General features: G+C 42.7%; 1 protein-coding gene across 2 annotated transcripts in view; it reads right to left on the bottom strand.

Annotated features, from left to right (window-relative positions):
* Positions 1-5,997: 5,997 nt before the first annotated feature.
* scrn3 (secernin 3) overlaps positions 5,998-14,275 on the bottom strand; it is a 39,036-nt gene continuing 30,758 nt past the window's right edge. For both annotated transcript variants that reach the window (XM_068035451.1, XM_068035450.1), the window contains 2 exons: positions 7,005-7,185; positions 5,998-6,608 (listed from right to left, as the gene is read on the bottom strand). In XM_068035451.1, the coding sequence (XP_067891552.1) occupies positions 6,444-6,608; positions 7,005-7,185 (346 nt within the window). In that variant the 3' untranslated portion in view covers positions 5,998-6,443. The remainder of the gene's footprint in view (positions 6,609-7,004; positions 7,186-14,275) is intronic.

Here is a 14,275-nt window from a genome sequence, read left to right as displayed (position 1 = left end):
AAGACTGAGAAGGATGCTGTTTTTAGAAGTGGGCTTGAGGCTTTGAGTGAGGAATGCCAATAATGAAAAGAATTGGATGTGGGAAGAGCAAAGGCCAGAAAAGGATTAGGAAGACCAATGGAGCAGAGGCTTAAAACCAGGAATATAAAGGAAAATAAAGTTGCAGATAGCATGAATTAAAACTTATAAGCTCAGTTTATGGGCTGAGAAGGTGGTGATCATTACTTATAAGTTTAACTGCAGGCGAGCTGCTAGAAAAAGTTAAATGATTTGTGATGGATGAGAAAACTACACCTTCAACTAGCAGTGTTTCAGATAATCATTGAATGCTTTAAAATTGAAATTTCTATAGAAATGTTCATTTAATGTTGAAAGAAAAATTAGTGTCAAGCATAAATTTAGCTCTCCATTTTGAATATTAGAAATGTAAACGATATTAATCTAAAAAAGCACATTTCACAAAAACATGATTACATTTCATTGGTTGAGTTGTCTTTGTAACTTTTAATATCTTCATGAAACAGCTGAAGACATAAGCACCAATGGTGAGGTGAAATAAGTGGGGATTTCACAAGAGGCCAAATTTGGAGCAAGGCAGAGTTCTCAGAGGGTTGTAAAGATAGGGGTGAGGCCCCGGAGGGATTTCATCACAAGCATAAGAATTTTTAAGTTGAGGCTTTGGTGAACTGGGAGACAATGAGCAGAGAGGTGATGGATGAATAGGATTTGGTGTGAGGAGACTGGCAGCAGAGTTTTTGGATGAACTGAAGTTTCTGGATAGTAGAAGATGGGAGCTGGCCAAGAAAGCAATGAAGTATCAGAGCTGCAGTACCTCCATTCAAGTATTCAAGTACCTCTCCTTAAAGGGGTGACAACATTAAAATATAATGAAGGGGGATTATAGGCTTTTTGGCTCCACTACCGTACCTGGAAGTCCACTCTTTGTGTGAAGAGTTTTCTGACATCGGTCCTAAATTTGTGCTTTACTAATTTGAAGCTATGCCCCTCATCTCACTGCCGAGGTATCAGCTGGTGCTGCACTCTCCACCTCTGGACCCGACGCTGACCATGCAATTAGTCAGGGCCCGCTCCTCATTGACCTTAATTGGCTGGATGTCCCTGGGTCGCGTGCACTTGCCCGCCGCGTGCCTCGCACCAGGGGATTGGCTTCTTCGCTATAAAACCTGGCCCACAGATTGGTCAGGAAATGAGCTATGGCAGGCCTTCAAGGCAGAGACAATTCGTGTATAAACCAAGCATATTCATGTAAGGAGGAAAGATGGGGCATTTAGCTTGAGCTCCCTGGATGACAAAAGAAATAGAGGTTAAAATAAAACAGAGAAAAGTTTATGACAAATGTGCAGTTATAGAATACTGTAGAAAACCAGGCAGAAGACAGAGATTGCAGAGAATACAGGATATACTGACAGAGAGTATGAGAAAAGGGAACCCAAAAATATTTTACAAACAGAAATTAAAAGAATATTTGTATGTGAGGTCGATTAGGGACAGAGGACGTGTATGAGGTACTGAATGAGTACTTTGCAAATGCCTACACAAAAGAGGATGAATTTTATGTCATAGTGGAGGAGGAGGAAATTGAGATATTGAATAGAATTAAAATAGATGGAAAGAAGGTGCTAAATAGATTGGCATCACTCAAAGTTTGCAATTCACCTGGTCCAGATGGGATGCATCCTAGGGATGCTGAGGGAAACAAGGATGGAGATAGTAAAAGCTGTAAAAAAAACATGATCTTCCAATCCTCCTTGAATAGTGAAGTGATGCCAAAGGACTGGAGGAGTGCAAAAAAGGAGAGAGGCGAAACTTGATAACTACAGGCCAGTCAGTCTAACATCAGTGGTGGGAGAACTGCTAGAGACCATTGTCAAGGACAAAATTAATTGTCACTGGGAGAAGCATTGATTAATAAGGACAGCTAGCATGCATTGGTTAAAGGCAAGTCATGTCTGACCATGACATGCACCATGGACATTTGACAAAATTATTGACTCAGCCATGGACATGGGGGCAATTAATCTGTATGTAAAGTGTATAGCCAATCTAATGCCATCAAAACACAGTCTGATTTAAAACACATTTCTCCCTACAAAGTAACTAAGCACACAAACATCAATGGAGAGCAGCACAACTGTATTAGCTAGCTAACAAGCAAAATAGTATACAATGCCAATGTGAATTACTTTTGTTGACAGAACAGAGCTAGCTACACCATGACACAGGGTGGCAGATGGGCCTTATCGGATTACCTCTGTGGATTCACACTGTGCCAGGAGTGCAAATTCATCCAATAAACCATGAAACTCAAGGAGAGGATTGTTGTTGTGGTCGTTGAGGTGAGGCAGCAGGAAAATTGGCAATAGGAAGATGGACCATTTCTCACACTGCTGTTGTCACAATAGAATTTAACCTGTGATGATCTCGGTGCAACTTCTCCACCTGCTTGTATAATGTGTCTGAAGCCAGGGCAGCCAACAAAAGGGCAATGATCTCCAAATCAGGAGAATTTTATAGGATGGAACGGATAGTACTTCAGAAGAGTCATGTAAAACAGAAAAGCAGAGTGGGACAGGAAGGGATAGAGAGATTAATGGTAGGCAGCCAAGACTAGTTTATTCATCTTGACAGGCTGTTAAACTCACTCCTGGATTCTAAAATACAGAAACAACAGCATCTCTCACCAAAGTTTGTGACAAAATTATTTAAAAATAAGGAGCGCCCTTCAGTTCCTCCAATAAAGTGATTCTGTTAAATTCAATTATGTCTATATCTCAGTCTATCACTGTCAATTCCGATTCAGCTCCGACAAGATAATCAACAAAAAGTTTTTCAACAAAAAGTTGAGCAGTTGTTACTGCATGTATTTATTATTCAGTTACAACATGTTTAGTCACTATCTGTAAGATTGTACTCCAGACTAACCAATTTATGCCAAATCTCTTACCTGTTAGCAAAGGTGCACTTTTAACACAATGTAATATGTGATACAGACAACTTTCAAATGACACTTGCCACTCAGATTATATGCCCTCAAACTGGATAGTAAATGATGCACATTGCAGTTACTGATCTTTGACGTACTTGTAAAACTTGTCCTTTAATACAGTTTGCAGCAAAAAAATCAGTTCATGACTGTTTCTAGCATTGTCATTGAAACATAATACATTTTTACTATGCCTTCCCTGACAGTTTTTAAAAATGCAAATGCAACATGGATTTCGTTAAGGAATCTGTTACATTGCATTTGGGGTCAGCAGCATCCTGTTTTTGCCAATATTACTCAGCTCCATTACAAGGTACTCTTGCATTTATGAGGAATTTACAGTGCTGACTTCTGGAGATTCCTTGGATTTTCTTTCCTGCTTTCCCCTCAATACAAGTTCTGGAATAATGTGATTCCAAACGGATAACAGTGTAATTGTGATTTATACAGAAGTAAAAGTCCAGCAACTTTCAACATATCACTGAGCTTGTCTCCCAAGTGAAAGTAATATGTGCCAGAGTGTAGAAATTGAGACATTCCCTAAGTGACTTTGCCATTTTAAAATGTGTCTACATAACATCAGCCTTTAAACTTGTGTTTTAAAATAACCTAGCTGCTAGATTATTTTAAAACACAAGGTTAAAGGCTTGGAGCAGGGGGTGTCCAACCCTTTCGCATGGGGTGGGGGGGGGGCACATTACAATTTTTGTCTTACATAGGGGGCCGGTGACACAATTTCAGAAAGATAAAGGCATTAAAAATTTATCTTACTATTAAACAAAACAACAAATGCGTATTTTTGTGAAGAAACTTTAAATGAGAAGACTAATTTATTGAATTACTTCCTTGTTGCTATGTTGGACACTGATTTAGTGAGATACGTAGCATTTTATTTTTGCTTGCACAAATAGTCACTGTCTGCCCGCACACCTCGTGTAGCGATGCTGAGTATTCTGGATAGATGTCCATCTCTAAGTAGTGATCTTGATTGCTCTCCCTCCCTCCTTTCTCTGTCTGTCTCTCTCTCCCCCTCTCTGTGTCCCCCCTTCCGTGTTCTCCATTCTCTGTATTGTTCTCTCCCCTCTCTATCTCATTCTCCCCCCCCTGTTGTTTCCCCCTTTGTGTTGTCCCCATGTTATCCCATCTCTGCTTCCCTCTACCCCCCCCCCACTGCCGCCTCTCTTTGCCCCCCTCTCTTTGTGACCCCTCTCTCTCTATTCCCCTTCTCTCTGCCCCCTCTGTCTGTCCTCCCTCTCTCTGTCCCCCTCTTTCTCCCCCACTCCCCGACTGTTGCTAAGAGCAGAAACTGTCAACATAGCAGCTTTGTGGCTGGCCAAATTTTAAAAATCGCAACTGTCAGTTTCACAGCTGACAGGTATTGAGAATAGTGCTCCTGAACTTTGAACAGATTTGTGGTTTTCAGGCGGACTTCAAAAAAAAAAATTGGAACCCGCTGGAAAACCACAAATCTGTTCGAAGTTCGGCAACTGCTGTTCCCGCTCTCAGCATCTGTCGGCTATGAAACTGATAGTTGTATTTTTTTTTAAAGCCAGCCTGGTCGGAAAGAAGCCGCCAATGGGAAATTTCTCAACTCTGAAATTACTAGTCAAGGACATCAAATTTTTTTTACCATGGACAATGACGTCACTGTACGGACACGTTGCCGACCCCTGTGTCTGACTATCCTGATTGAATGCTTCGATGAAGTAACAGAGAGGGTTGCTGAAGCTAGTGCTGTATATGTGGACCTTCGTAAGATGTTTGATAAAGTAACACATACAGACTTATTTGGAAAAAGATAAGCAATTGGGATGAAAAGGATGGTGGTAACTTAGGCATGTAATTGGCTAAGGGATAGGAGGCAGACAGTAATGGTGAATGGATATTTTTCTGACTGGATGCACTCAAGTCCACCAGGGGTCAGAATTAGGACCATTGCTTTTCTTGTTATATGTAAACGACATGGGGGTCGGTTAGCTCAGTTGGCTAGAATGTAATGCAGAAAGGTGCCAACAGTGCAGGTTCAATTCCTCTACCAGCTGTGGTAATTCATGGAGGCCTGCCTCCTTGCCTTGCCCCATGCTTGAAGAAGGGTTCCCCCCCCCCCCCCCCCCCCCAAGCTATACATTACCAAGTTATGGTCCTTTGGGACTGTGGCTACACAAAGGAGCTGGGTGTAGGAACTACAATTTTAAAGTTTGCAGATGATATAAAACTTGGCAAAATAGTAAATAGTGAGTAGGATAGAAAAAGACTTCAGGAGGACGCAGGTAGACTTGTGACATAGCAGATGCAATTTAATGTGGTTAAGTGTGAAGTAATGCATTTTTGGAGGCGTATAATTTAAATGATACTATTTTTAGAAGGGTGCAAAAGCAGCGGGACCTGGGGGTAATCCAATAGAGATGTTCAAAATTGAGTGATTTTGATAGAGAAAATAGAGAGAAACTGTTTCCTCTTGCAAGTGGGTTGGTAGCCAGAGGTCACAGATTTAAAATAACTGGCAGAAGGGAAAATGAGTACTTTTTCCCCCACAGGAGGTTATGATCCAGAACGCATTACCTGAAAGGATAATGAAATCAGGTTCCATGGGAACTTTCAAAACACAATTCAGCATGTACTTGAAGAGGACTAATTTGCAGGGTTATGGGAAAAAAGCTCAAATGGGGGACTAAATTGGGTAGTTCTTCCAAAGATCTGCCATAGGCACAACAGGCAAATGGCTTTCTCCTGTGCTGTAAGATTCTAACTGCTAACCTCTGCACTGCTCCAATATTATGGCAACAGACCATTTGTAAGCTCCAGCAAACAAAGTGTTAAAACTCCAGTAAAATGTGTGTTGATAGTTTAACTATTGGAAGCTTAAAATAAATCATAATCTTACTCGCTTTAAAGGTGTACTGTCATCTCATATGTTGTGACACCACCAGGTTTGTAAACTGAAGAGTTTGCAATGACACATGGTCACATCATAAATTCACTTTTTGCTATAATTTTCTGAATTTTATAATATTTTATTGATATTTTTCTAGCAGAAGAGTAAAGAAGTTGAAGCAGTTCAGTTTCATCATCTGAAGATAGCATAATTGTTTCCACATCCACAGATCTTAGTCTGAGATCTTTGAGATAAATCTTAAATATCAGCATACATTAATTTATACTTAATATTATGTAGCTGTTACACTGTTTAGGCTTCATGCATTATACAATTATTTTGTGGCTGAGAGGGCAGAAAAACAACGTACTCCCAGGTCTTTATCTTTACTAGTCTGGAACCAGCCAGTAACAGATGTGTGAAAGTGGCCTGGGCTAAACATGTCTCCTAATTTTTCTTCTGTCTGGCAAAACACCGAGGACATTGCTAAAAACTGTTTTCAAGGCAACAAGCACATTAAAATCACAAATATCAAACCAAACCAAAAATATGCAATGCCATTGGCTAATTAGTTTTACTGTAAATTGCTATTTCCTCATCTACACACTCAGAGAAGAGGTGAACAACTTTTGTGGTATCCGGTATTCCATTCTGCAGTACATGCTTTGCAGTTTCAATTTGTTTCTTCTCCAGGGCTCTTATGTCTTGGAGCATCTTAGCACCTTTTGCCTGGGGATTGAAATAAATTACAAGCAATAACTCTTAATGCTGCACCACATAGTGATCACAGTTTATTCTTTAATGTTCCTTTATTCAAACCCTCGCTTTTCAGAAGCAACATGGATGGATTTAAAACTAGCTTTACGAAAATCACTGCCACTGTATATCACTAGCACACTTTAAAATATTTCATTTTAAAATATTACTTAAGTAAACTTGCAATATCAAATGACTGATGTTTAGTTCAGCACAGACCATTTTAAATCTTATGTGCAAAGTAGGAACATCAGGAACTGCTGAGACTTACAAAGATGAACAAGCTGAAGGGCACTGCTCTACCTATCTATACATTACATATTTACAAACAATAGCATATTTTTGAATTTACTGCATATTAGTAAGTACCCAATTTATCTCCATGCGTGCAGCTGCCACTGCATGCTTTTTGTAGAGTGCATGCTTTCTGTCAGGTTTAGTCTGGAACCGTGGATTCTTCTTTACTGGATCATCAGGACCAAATGAAGGTGAACTTGTTTGTAGAAACTGCCTCATGTTTTGTACAAAGATAAATGGCTTGAAAACAGACCTGAGAATGGACAGACAGAATGTTCTGTAAACCGTAATTGTACAGGTGTACTTTTATTAGCATGAGGTGTGAAAAAACTAGATTGCCTAACAATCTTCAAAAATAATTTTTAGTATTTAATCAAATTTGAGTATTCATCACAAATCTAGGGGCATTGAGAAATATGTTGCAACAGCAGTGACATCTGGTGGTTACTAAGAAAATGTTATCTCTGATAGTGAGCAAGGTTCCTATCACAATCATTCATACAGATGAAGAAACAAGTGGAACTCACCATCGTGTATGTAATTGGGCTAAAATCTTTTGGACCTCTTGTGCACTTTGCAATACTTGAGCAACTACATAATGTCACTATCAGTCAGTTTTTTCCCACTATGAATTTCACTGAGTTTTTCTTGATTAAAATGTTAAATGATTTTTGAACATTTTACTTTAATTTCATTTATTCACCTTATTCTACTTTCCTCTCTTCCCCACACCTACCCATGCTCGAAAGAATAAACCACTGTCTTCCTCCTAGTCCTCCCTCTATGCCAGTCTGCAATTTTAACAGCAACAACTGCATTTATATAAGTACAGGAGTCGGCCATTTAACTCCTTGAGCATGTTCCACCACTCAATGAGATCATGGCTGCTCTGTGACCTGACTCCTTTGCCCAATATCCCTTAAAACCTTTGGTAAACAGAAATCTGTCAATCTCAGATTTAAAATTAACAATTAACCAAGCATCAACTGCCATTAGTATAGCTGTAGCATGACTTCTAAACCTTTGGATTCTAGTTCTCTTGATATGAAGGCCAGCATTCCATTAGATTTTTTGGATTATTTTTGGCATTTTGTCCATAATTGGAGGCAGTAGCAGCGGAGGTGGACAAATCAGAGCAGGCCTGATGGGAGGCAGCAGCGGTGGAGGTGGATAAATCAGAGCGGGGTAAGAGTGGACCCGCAGCAGTGGCGTACCTTCCACAGTGTATTAAAAAAAAAAGGAGTGACATCACAGAACAGCAGATAACCGAGGGGGTGACCTGATTGGAGACAGCAGCAGCAGCAGCAGAGAATAATAGAGAGCAGACTGGATACAGCGCAGACGTTCCACCGTATATTTCCAAAAATGCAAGATGTGATGTTACAGGACAGCAGGTAGAGTGAGTTTGTTTTCTCTAAACGAGGGCAATGGTTTAAATTAGGTCCAGGAAACTATAAATTACTGTATTAAATTTATAGCTTAGCTGGTTAAACTAATTAATAAAATTTCAAACAGAGTAAGTATAACTAAGTGAAATAGTATTCACAGTATTAGCAGAGCAGATCTAAAGGCATTAATTGAAATTAATAGTTTAAGCAAGGTAGTAATTAGATTCTAAAAGAGGGAACAGAGATTTTTTTAGATCATGGATGGGCAGTTGAGACATGCCACTTGCCATTCCAGCGCTATGTGGGAACTTCAGGACACTTTGTGTATCTTGGGGGACAATATGTGCAGGAAGTGTCTCCAGCTGCTTGAGCTCAAGCTCAGGATTACTGAGGGGCAGCTGGAGTCACTGCGGAGCATCAAGAAGGATGAGTTTCCTGGATGGTACATTCCAGGAGGTGACCACCCCAAAGGCAGAGAGAGTTCAGGATACTAGAAGGGTGACCATCCAGAAGAGTAGGAAGAGTCAGGAAGTGCATGAGTCTTTGGGCTGTGTGCTACTCTCAAACTGGTACTCAGCATTCGAGAGTAACAGCTGGGATTAACAACACCTTGAAAGACTGCAGTTCAGACCATGGCACCAATGGGCAAGGAACTGCACAGGAGAGAACAAAGAGTAGAAATGCAGTCGTTATAGGAGATTCCATAATTAGAAGAACACAAAGGCATTTTGTTAACCGTCATCATTAGCGTGTTGCAATGGGAAGACAGAAGCCATAATTTTCGGCCCCACTCCAAACTTCATTCCCTATCTACCAATTCCATCTCTTTCCCTGGCAACAATCTGAGATTAAGCCAGTCTGTTCACAACCCTGGTGTCACATTTGACCCCAAGATGAGCTTCCAACCTCATATTCGTGCCATAATAATTAATCCGCCTATTTCTACCTTCGTAACCTCAGCTGACTTTGCCCCCGTCTCAGCTCATCTGCTGCTGAAACCCTCATTCATGCCTTCGTTACCTCTAGACTTGACTATTTCAATGCACTCCTGGCTGGTCTCCCACATTCTACCCTCCATAAAATTGAGGTCATCCAAAACTCTGCTGCCTATGTCTTTACTCATACCAAGTCCCGTTCCCCTATCACCCCTGAGCTCGCTGACCTACACTGGCACCTGATCAAGCAAAACTATTGATTTTAAAATTCTCATGCTTGTTTTCAAGTCCTTTCATGGCCTCCCCCCGTCTCTGTAATCTCCGCCAGCCCCACAATCTTCCAAGATACCTACACTTCTCTAATTCTGGCTTCTTGTGCAACCCTGATTTTAATTCCTCCACCATTGATGGCTGCACCTTCAGTTGCCTCCCTACACCTCTTGGCCTCTCCACCTCCTTTCTTCCTTTTCGACATTCCTTAAAACCTACCTCTTTGACCAAGCTTTTGGTCATCTGGCCTAATATCTCCTTTTGAGGCTTGGTGTCACACTTTGTTTTATAATGCTCCTGTAAAGCACCTTAGGACATTTAATTATGTTAAAGGCGCTATATAAATATAAGCTGTTGTTGTTGTAAAGGACATCACAGAGGGTGCAGAACATTCTGCAGGGAGGAGTGAACCAGAAGTCATGGTACACATCGGTACCAACGACATAGATAGGGCAGGTATTGAGGTCCTACAGTCAGACTTTCAGGAGCTTGGGAAGAAGTTAAGAAGTAGGACCTTGAAGGTAGTAATCTCTAGACTGCTCCACTTGCCATGCTCTAGCGAGAGTAGAAATAGGAAGATAGGATCAATGTGTGGCTTGAAGCACGGTGCAAGAGGGAGGGCTTCTGATTCCTGGGACATTGAGACCAGTTCTGGGGCAGAAGGCACCTATTCAAAAGGAAAGGGTTGCACCTCAATAGGACTGGGATCAATGCCTTCGCGGGGAGGTTCATTACTGTGACTGGTGAGGGTTTAAACTAAACTGGCAGGTGGATTGGTATCAGCATACACAAGCAGAAAAGAGGAACAAGATACATAAAGGAGTGAGAGAGTTGGATAGCACTAGAGAAGGTAGTACCACCATATTAAATCGGAGCAGACTAAGAAGGACTATGAGGACAGGTTTAAAATGCATGTATGTAAACTCACACAGTGTGCTAATTAAGGTTGGTGAGCTTCAAGCACAAATAATCATGTGGGAATATGGTATAGTGGAAAAATGGAAACATGGCTTTAAAATGGTGAGGACAGGGATACAAAGTGTTCAGAAAAGATAGGGAAGGAAGATAGGGAGGTAGAGTGCCATACGGGCTGGATTTTGTGTGGCCCCTTGAGACAGGACCGGAGGTCGGGGGGGGGCATGGAATATGACGACAGGTGGTTTTGGGGGGAGGGGGTGGCAGCGGCAGGGCGGAGGGCCGTCGCCTCCCCATCACCAAGCTATCTTCCTGGGGCACAGAGTAGGCCGACAACGGCCTTCCCGCTCAGAGGCTAATTGCGACACTCAAGTGGCCTATTAACTGCCAATTAAGGGTCTCTTCCTGTCGCCGCTTGGATCTTACCAGTGGCCGGGGGGTTGGGGGGCGCCTTGTAACATGAGGCGCCCTCCCTGCGGGCTTGGGGAGGGGGGGTCTCTCCACTGGCAATTTGTGGCCCACGGAGGACCCCACTGGAAACAATTCACCCCCCATGATCCTCCTCCCCCTGGACTGCATGACCACCCCCAGCATCCCCTAACCAGGCCTTCTGGACAGGCCCCAGCAGTGGCCACTGCTCCTGGTGGCACTGCATACTGCTGAGCTACTGATCGGCCAGCAGCTCATGGAGGCGGTGTCCCCGTCTTTAAAGGGATGGGGATCCCGCCTCCTGAAATTTTGATTTAAAAGGAATGGAGGATCGCTCTGGGGGACGCGAAAAGGCAGAGGCAGGGTTCCCACTTTTTCAGCCTGGTGCTGGAAGCCCTGCCTCCAGCACAAAATCCAGCCCACTGATTAGGGAAGACATTGCAGTGTTGGAAAGAGAGGATGTCCTTGAGGGGGCAAGAACAGAATCCATTTGGTTAGAGTTGAGCAGCAAAAAGGGGATGATTACGCTACTGGGGGTATTCTATGGGCCTCCAAATAGTGAGAAAGATAGAGGAGCAAATCTGCAGGGAAATCACAGAGATGTACAAGGAGTATAGAGTGGCAATATTGGCAGACTTTATTTACCCATGTATCGATTGGGATAATGATACAGTTAAGGGTAAGGAGGAGGAATTTCTGAAATGTGTTCAGGAGAACTTCATTGATCAGTATGTTCTCAGTGCCAACTAAGGAGGCTAGATCTGGTGCTTGGGTATGAGGTGGACCAAATAGGCCAAGTATCTGTGGGGGGGAACACTTAGGTAAGAGTGATCAACGTATCATAAGGTTTAGATTAGTAATGGAGAAGAGCAAGGAAAAATCTGAAGTAGAATTTCTAAATTGGAAGAGGGCTAACTTCAATGAACAAGGGGGGGGGGGTCTAGTCAGGATAAAATCGAACCAAAGACTGACAGGAAAAACCTTCCACACAGGTCACACAGACCTGAAATGTTAACTGTACATTTTTCTCTCTACAGATGCTGCCTGACATGCTGAGTATTTCCAGGATTTTCTGATTTTATTTCAGATTTTCAGCATCCGCAGGATTTTACTTTTATACCAAACTTGAGGAGTGCCAAAGAGTGAGGATGACAAAAGTTGAATCCAACAGGTCGTAGATAGACTAGCAGAATGGGCAGACAAGTGACAGATAGAATTTAATGTGAGGTGATGCAATTTTGGCAGAAGGGATAAGGAGAGGCAAAATAGACTTAATGGCAAAGTTCCAAAGAGAGTGCAGAGACAGAGGGACCTTGAGTCCATGTACACAGACCTTTGAAGGTGGCTGGACATATTGAGAGAGTAATTAGCAAAGCATGTGGGATCTTGGGCTTCATAAATAGCAGTATTGAGTACAAAAGCACTGAAGTGATGCTGAATCTTCATAAAGCTTTGGTTAGGGCACAACTAGAGTATTACGTCCAGTTCTGGTCACCACACTTTAGGAAGGAAATGAAGGTCCTTTAGAGGGTGCAGAGGAGATTTACCAGAATGGATCCAGGGATGAGGGATTTTAGCTAGGTTAGGTTAGGTTGGAGAAGCTGAATTGCTCCACAGAGAGCCAGCATGGACTCGATGTGCTGATTGGCCTCCTTCTGTGCCATTATGACTCAGACATTTTAATGATCTATGTACATGGACTCCTAAGTCTCTTCAGGCTTCCACTGTTTCTAGGTTTTCACCATTTAGAAAGTACTCTGATCTTTCCTTTTTAGGTACAAAGTGGTTGACCTCACACTTGCCTATATTGAAATCTTTCTGCCATAGTTTTGCTCATTCACTTAATCTATTATTATGTCTTTGTAGTTTTATGCTGCAACCTCCACTGCTTACGATGTCACCTATCCTTGTGTCATCGGCAAACTTCGATATGTGGCTCTCTATCCTGTTATCGAAGTCGTTAATAAATACAGTAAATAGTTGAGACCCCAACACAGATCCCTGTGGGTCACCACTAATCGCTTCCTGCCAATTAAGAGTACCTGCCAATTATCCCTACTATCTCCTATTGATTAGCCAATTTCCTAACCAGGTCAATAATTTGCCCTCAATTCCATGAGCTTCGCTTTTAGCAAACAGTCTCTTATGAGGGACTTTATTATTTTTTAAATTTGTTCCTGGGATGTGGGCGTCGCTGGCTAGGCCAGCATTTATTGCCCATCACTAATTGCCCTCGAGAAGGTGGTGATGAACTGCCTTCTTGAACCGCTGCAGTCCACGTGGGGTAGGGAGTTCCAGGATTTTGACCCAGCAACAGTGAAGGAACGGCGATGTAGTTCCAGGCTAGGATGGTATGTCGTTTGGAGGGAAACTTGTAGGTGGCAGTGGTGTTCCCATGTGACTGCTGCCCTTGTCCTTCTAGGTGGTAGAGGTTGCGAGTTTGGAAGGTGCTGTCTAAGGAGCCTTGGTGCATTGCTGCAATGCATTTTGTAGATGGTACACACTGCTGCCACTGTGCGTTGGTGGTGGAGGGAGTGAATGTTTGTGGATGGGGTGATAATCAAGCGGCTGCTTTGTCCTGGATGGTGTCGAGCTTCTTGAGTGTTATTGGAGCTGCATCTATCCAGGCAAGTGGACAGTATTCCATCACACTCCTTACTTATGCCTTGTTGATGGTGGACAGGCTTTGGGGAGTCAGGAGGTGAGTTACTCGCCGCAGGATTCCTAGCCTCTGACCTGCTCTTGCAGCCACGGTATTTATATGGCTTCTCCAGTTCAGCTTCTGGTCAATGGTAAGCCCCAGGATGTTGATAGCAGGGCATTCAGCGACTGTAATGCCATTAAATGTCAAAGGGTGATGGTTAGATACCCTCCTGTTGGAGAAGGTCAGATTCTCTTCTGTTGGAGACGGTCATTGCCTGGCACTTGTGTGACGCAAATGTTACTTGCCGCTTATCAGCCCAAGCCTCGATATTGTCCAGGTCTTGCTGCATTTCTACACGGACTGTCTCAGTATCTGAGGAGTTGCGAATGGTGCTGAACACTGTGCAATCATCAGCGAACATCCCCACTTCTGACCTTGTGACTGAAAGAAGGTCACTGATGAAGCAGTTGAAGATGGTTGGGCCTAGGACACTACTCTGAGGAACTCCTGCAGTGATGTCCTGGAGCTCAGATGATTGACCTCCAACAACCACAACCATCTTCCTTTGTGCTAGGTATGACTCCAAACAGCGGAGTTTACCCCCTGATTCCCATTGACTCCAGTTTTGCTAGGGCTCCTTGATGCCATACTTGGTCAAATGTTGCCTTGATGTAAAGGACAATCACTCTCACCTCACCTCGAGTTCAGCTCTTTTGTCCATGTTTGAACCAAGGCTGTAATGAGGTCAGGAGCTGAGTGGCC

The sequence above is a fragment of the Heterodontus francisci genome, chromosome 7 (assembly GCF_036365525.1).
Source record: "Heterodontus francisci isolate sHetFra1 chromosome 7, sHetFra1.hap1, whole genome shotgun sequence".
Classification (NCBI taxonomy): domain Eukaryota; kingdom Metazoa; phylum Chordata; class Chondrichthyes; order Heterodontiformes; family Heterodontidae; genus Heterodontus; species Heterodontus francisci.
This window is presented reverse-complemented; position numbering and strand designations above follow the sequence as displayed.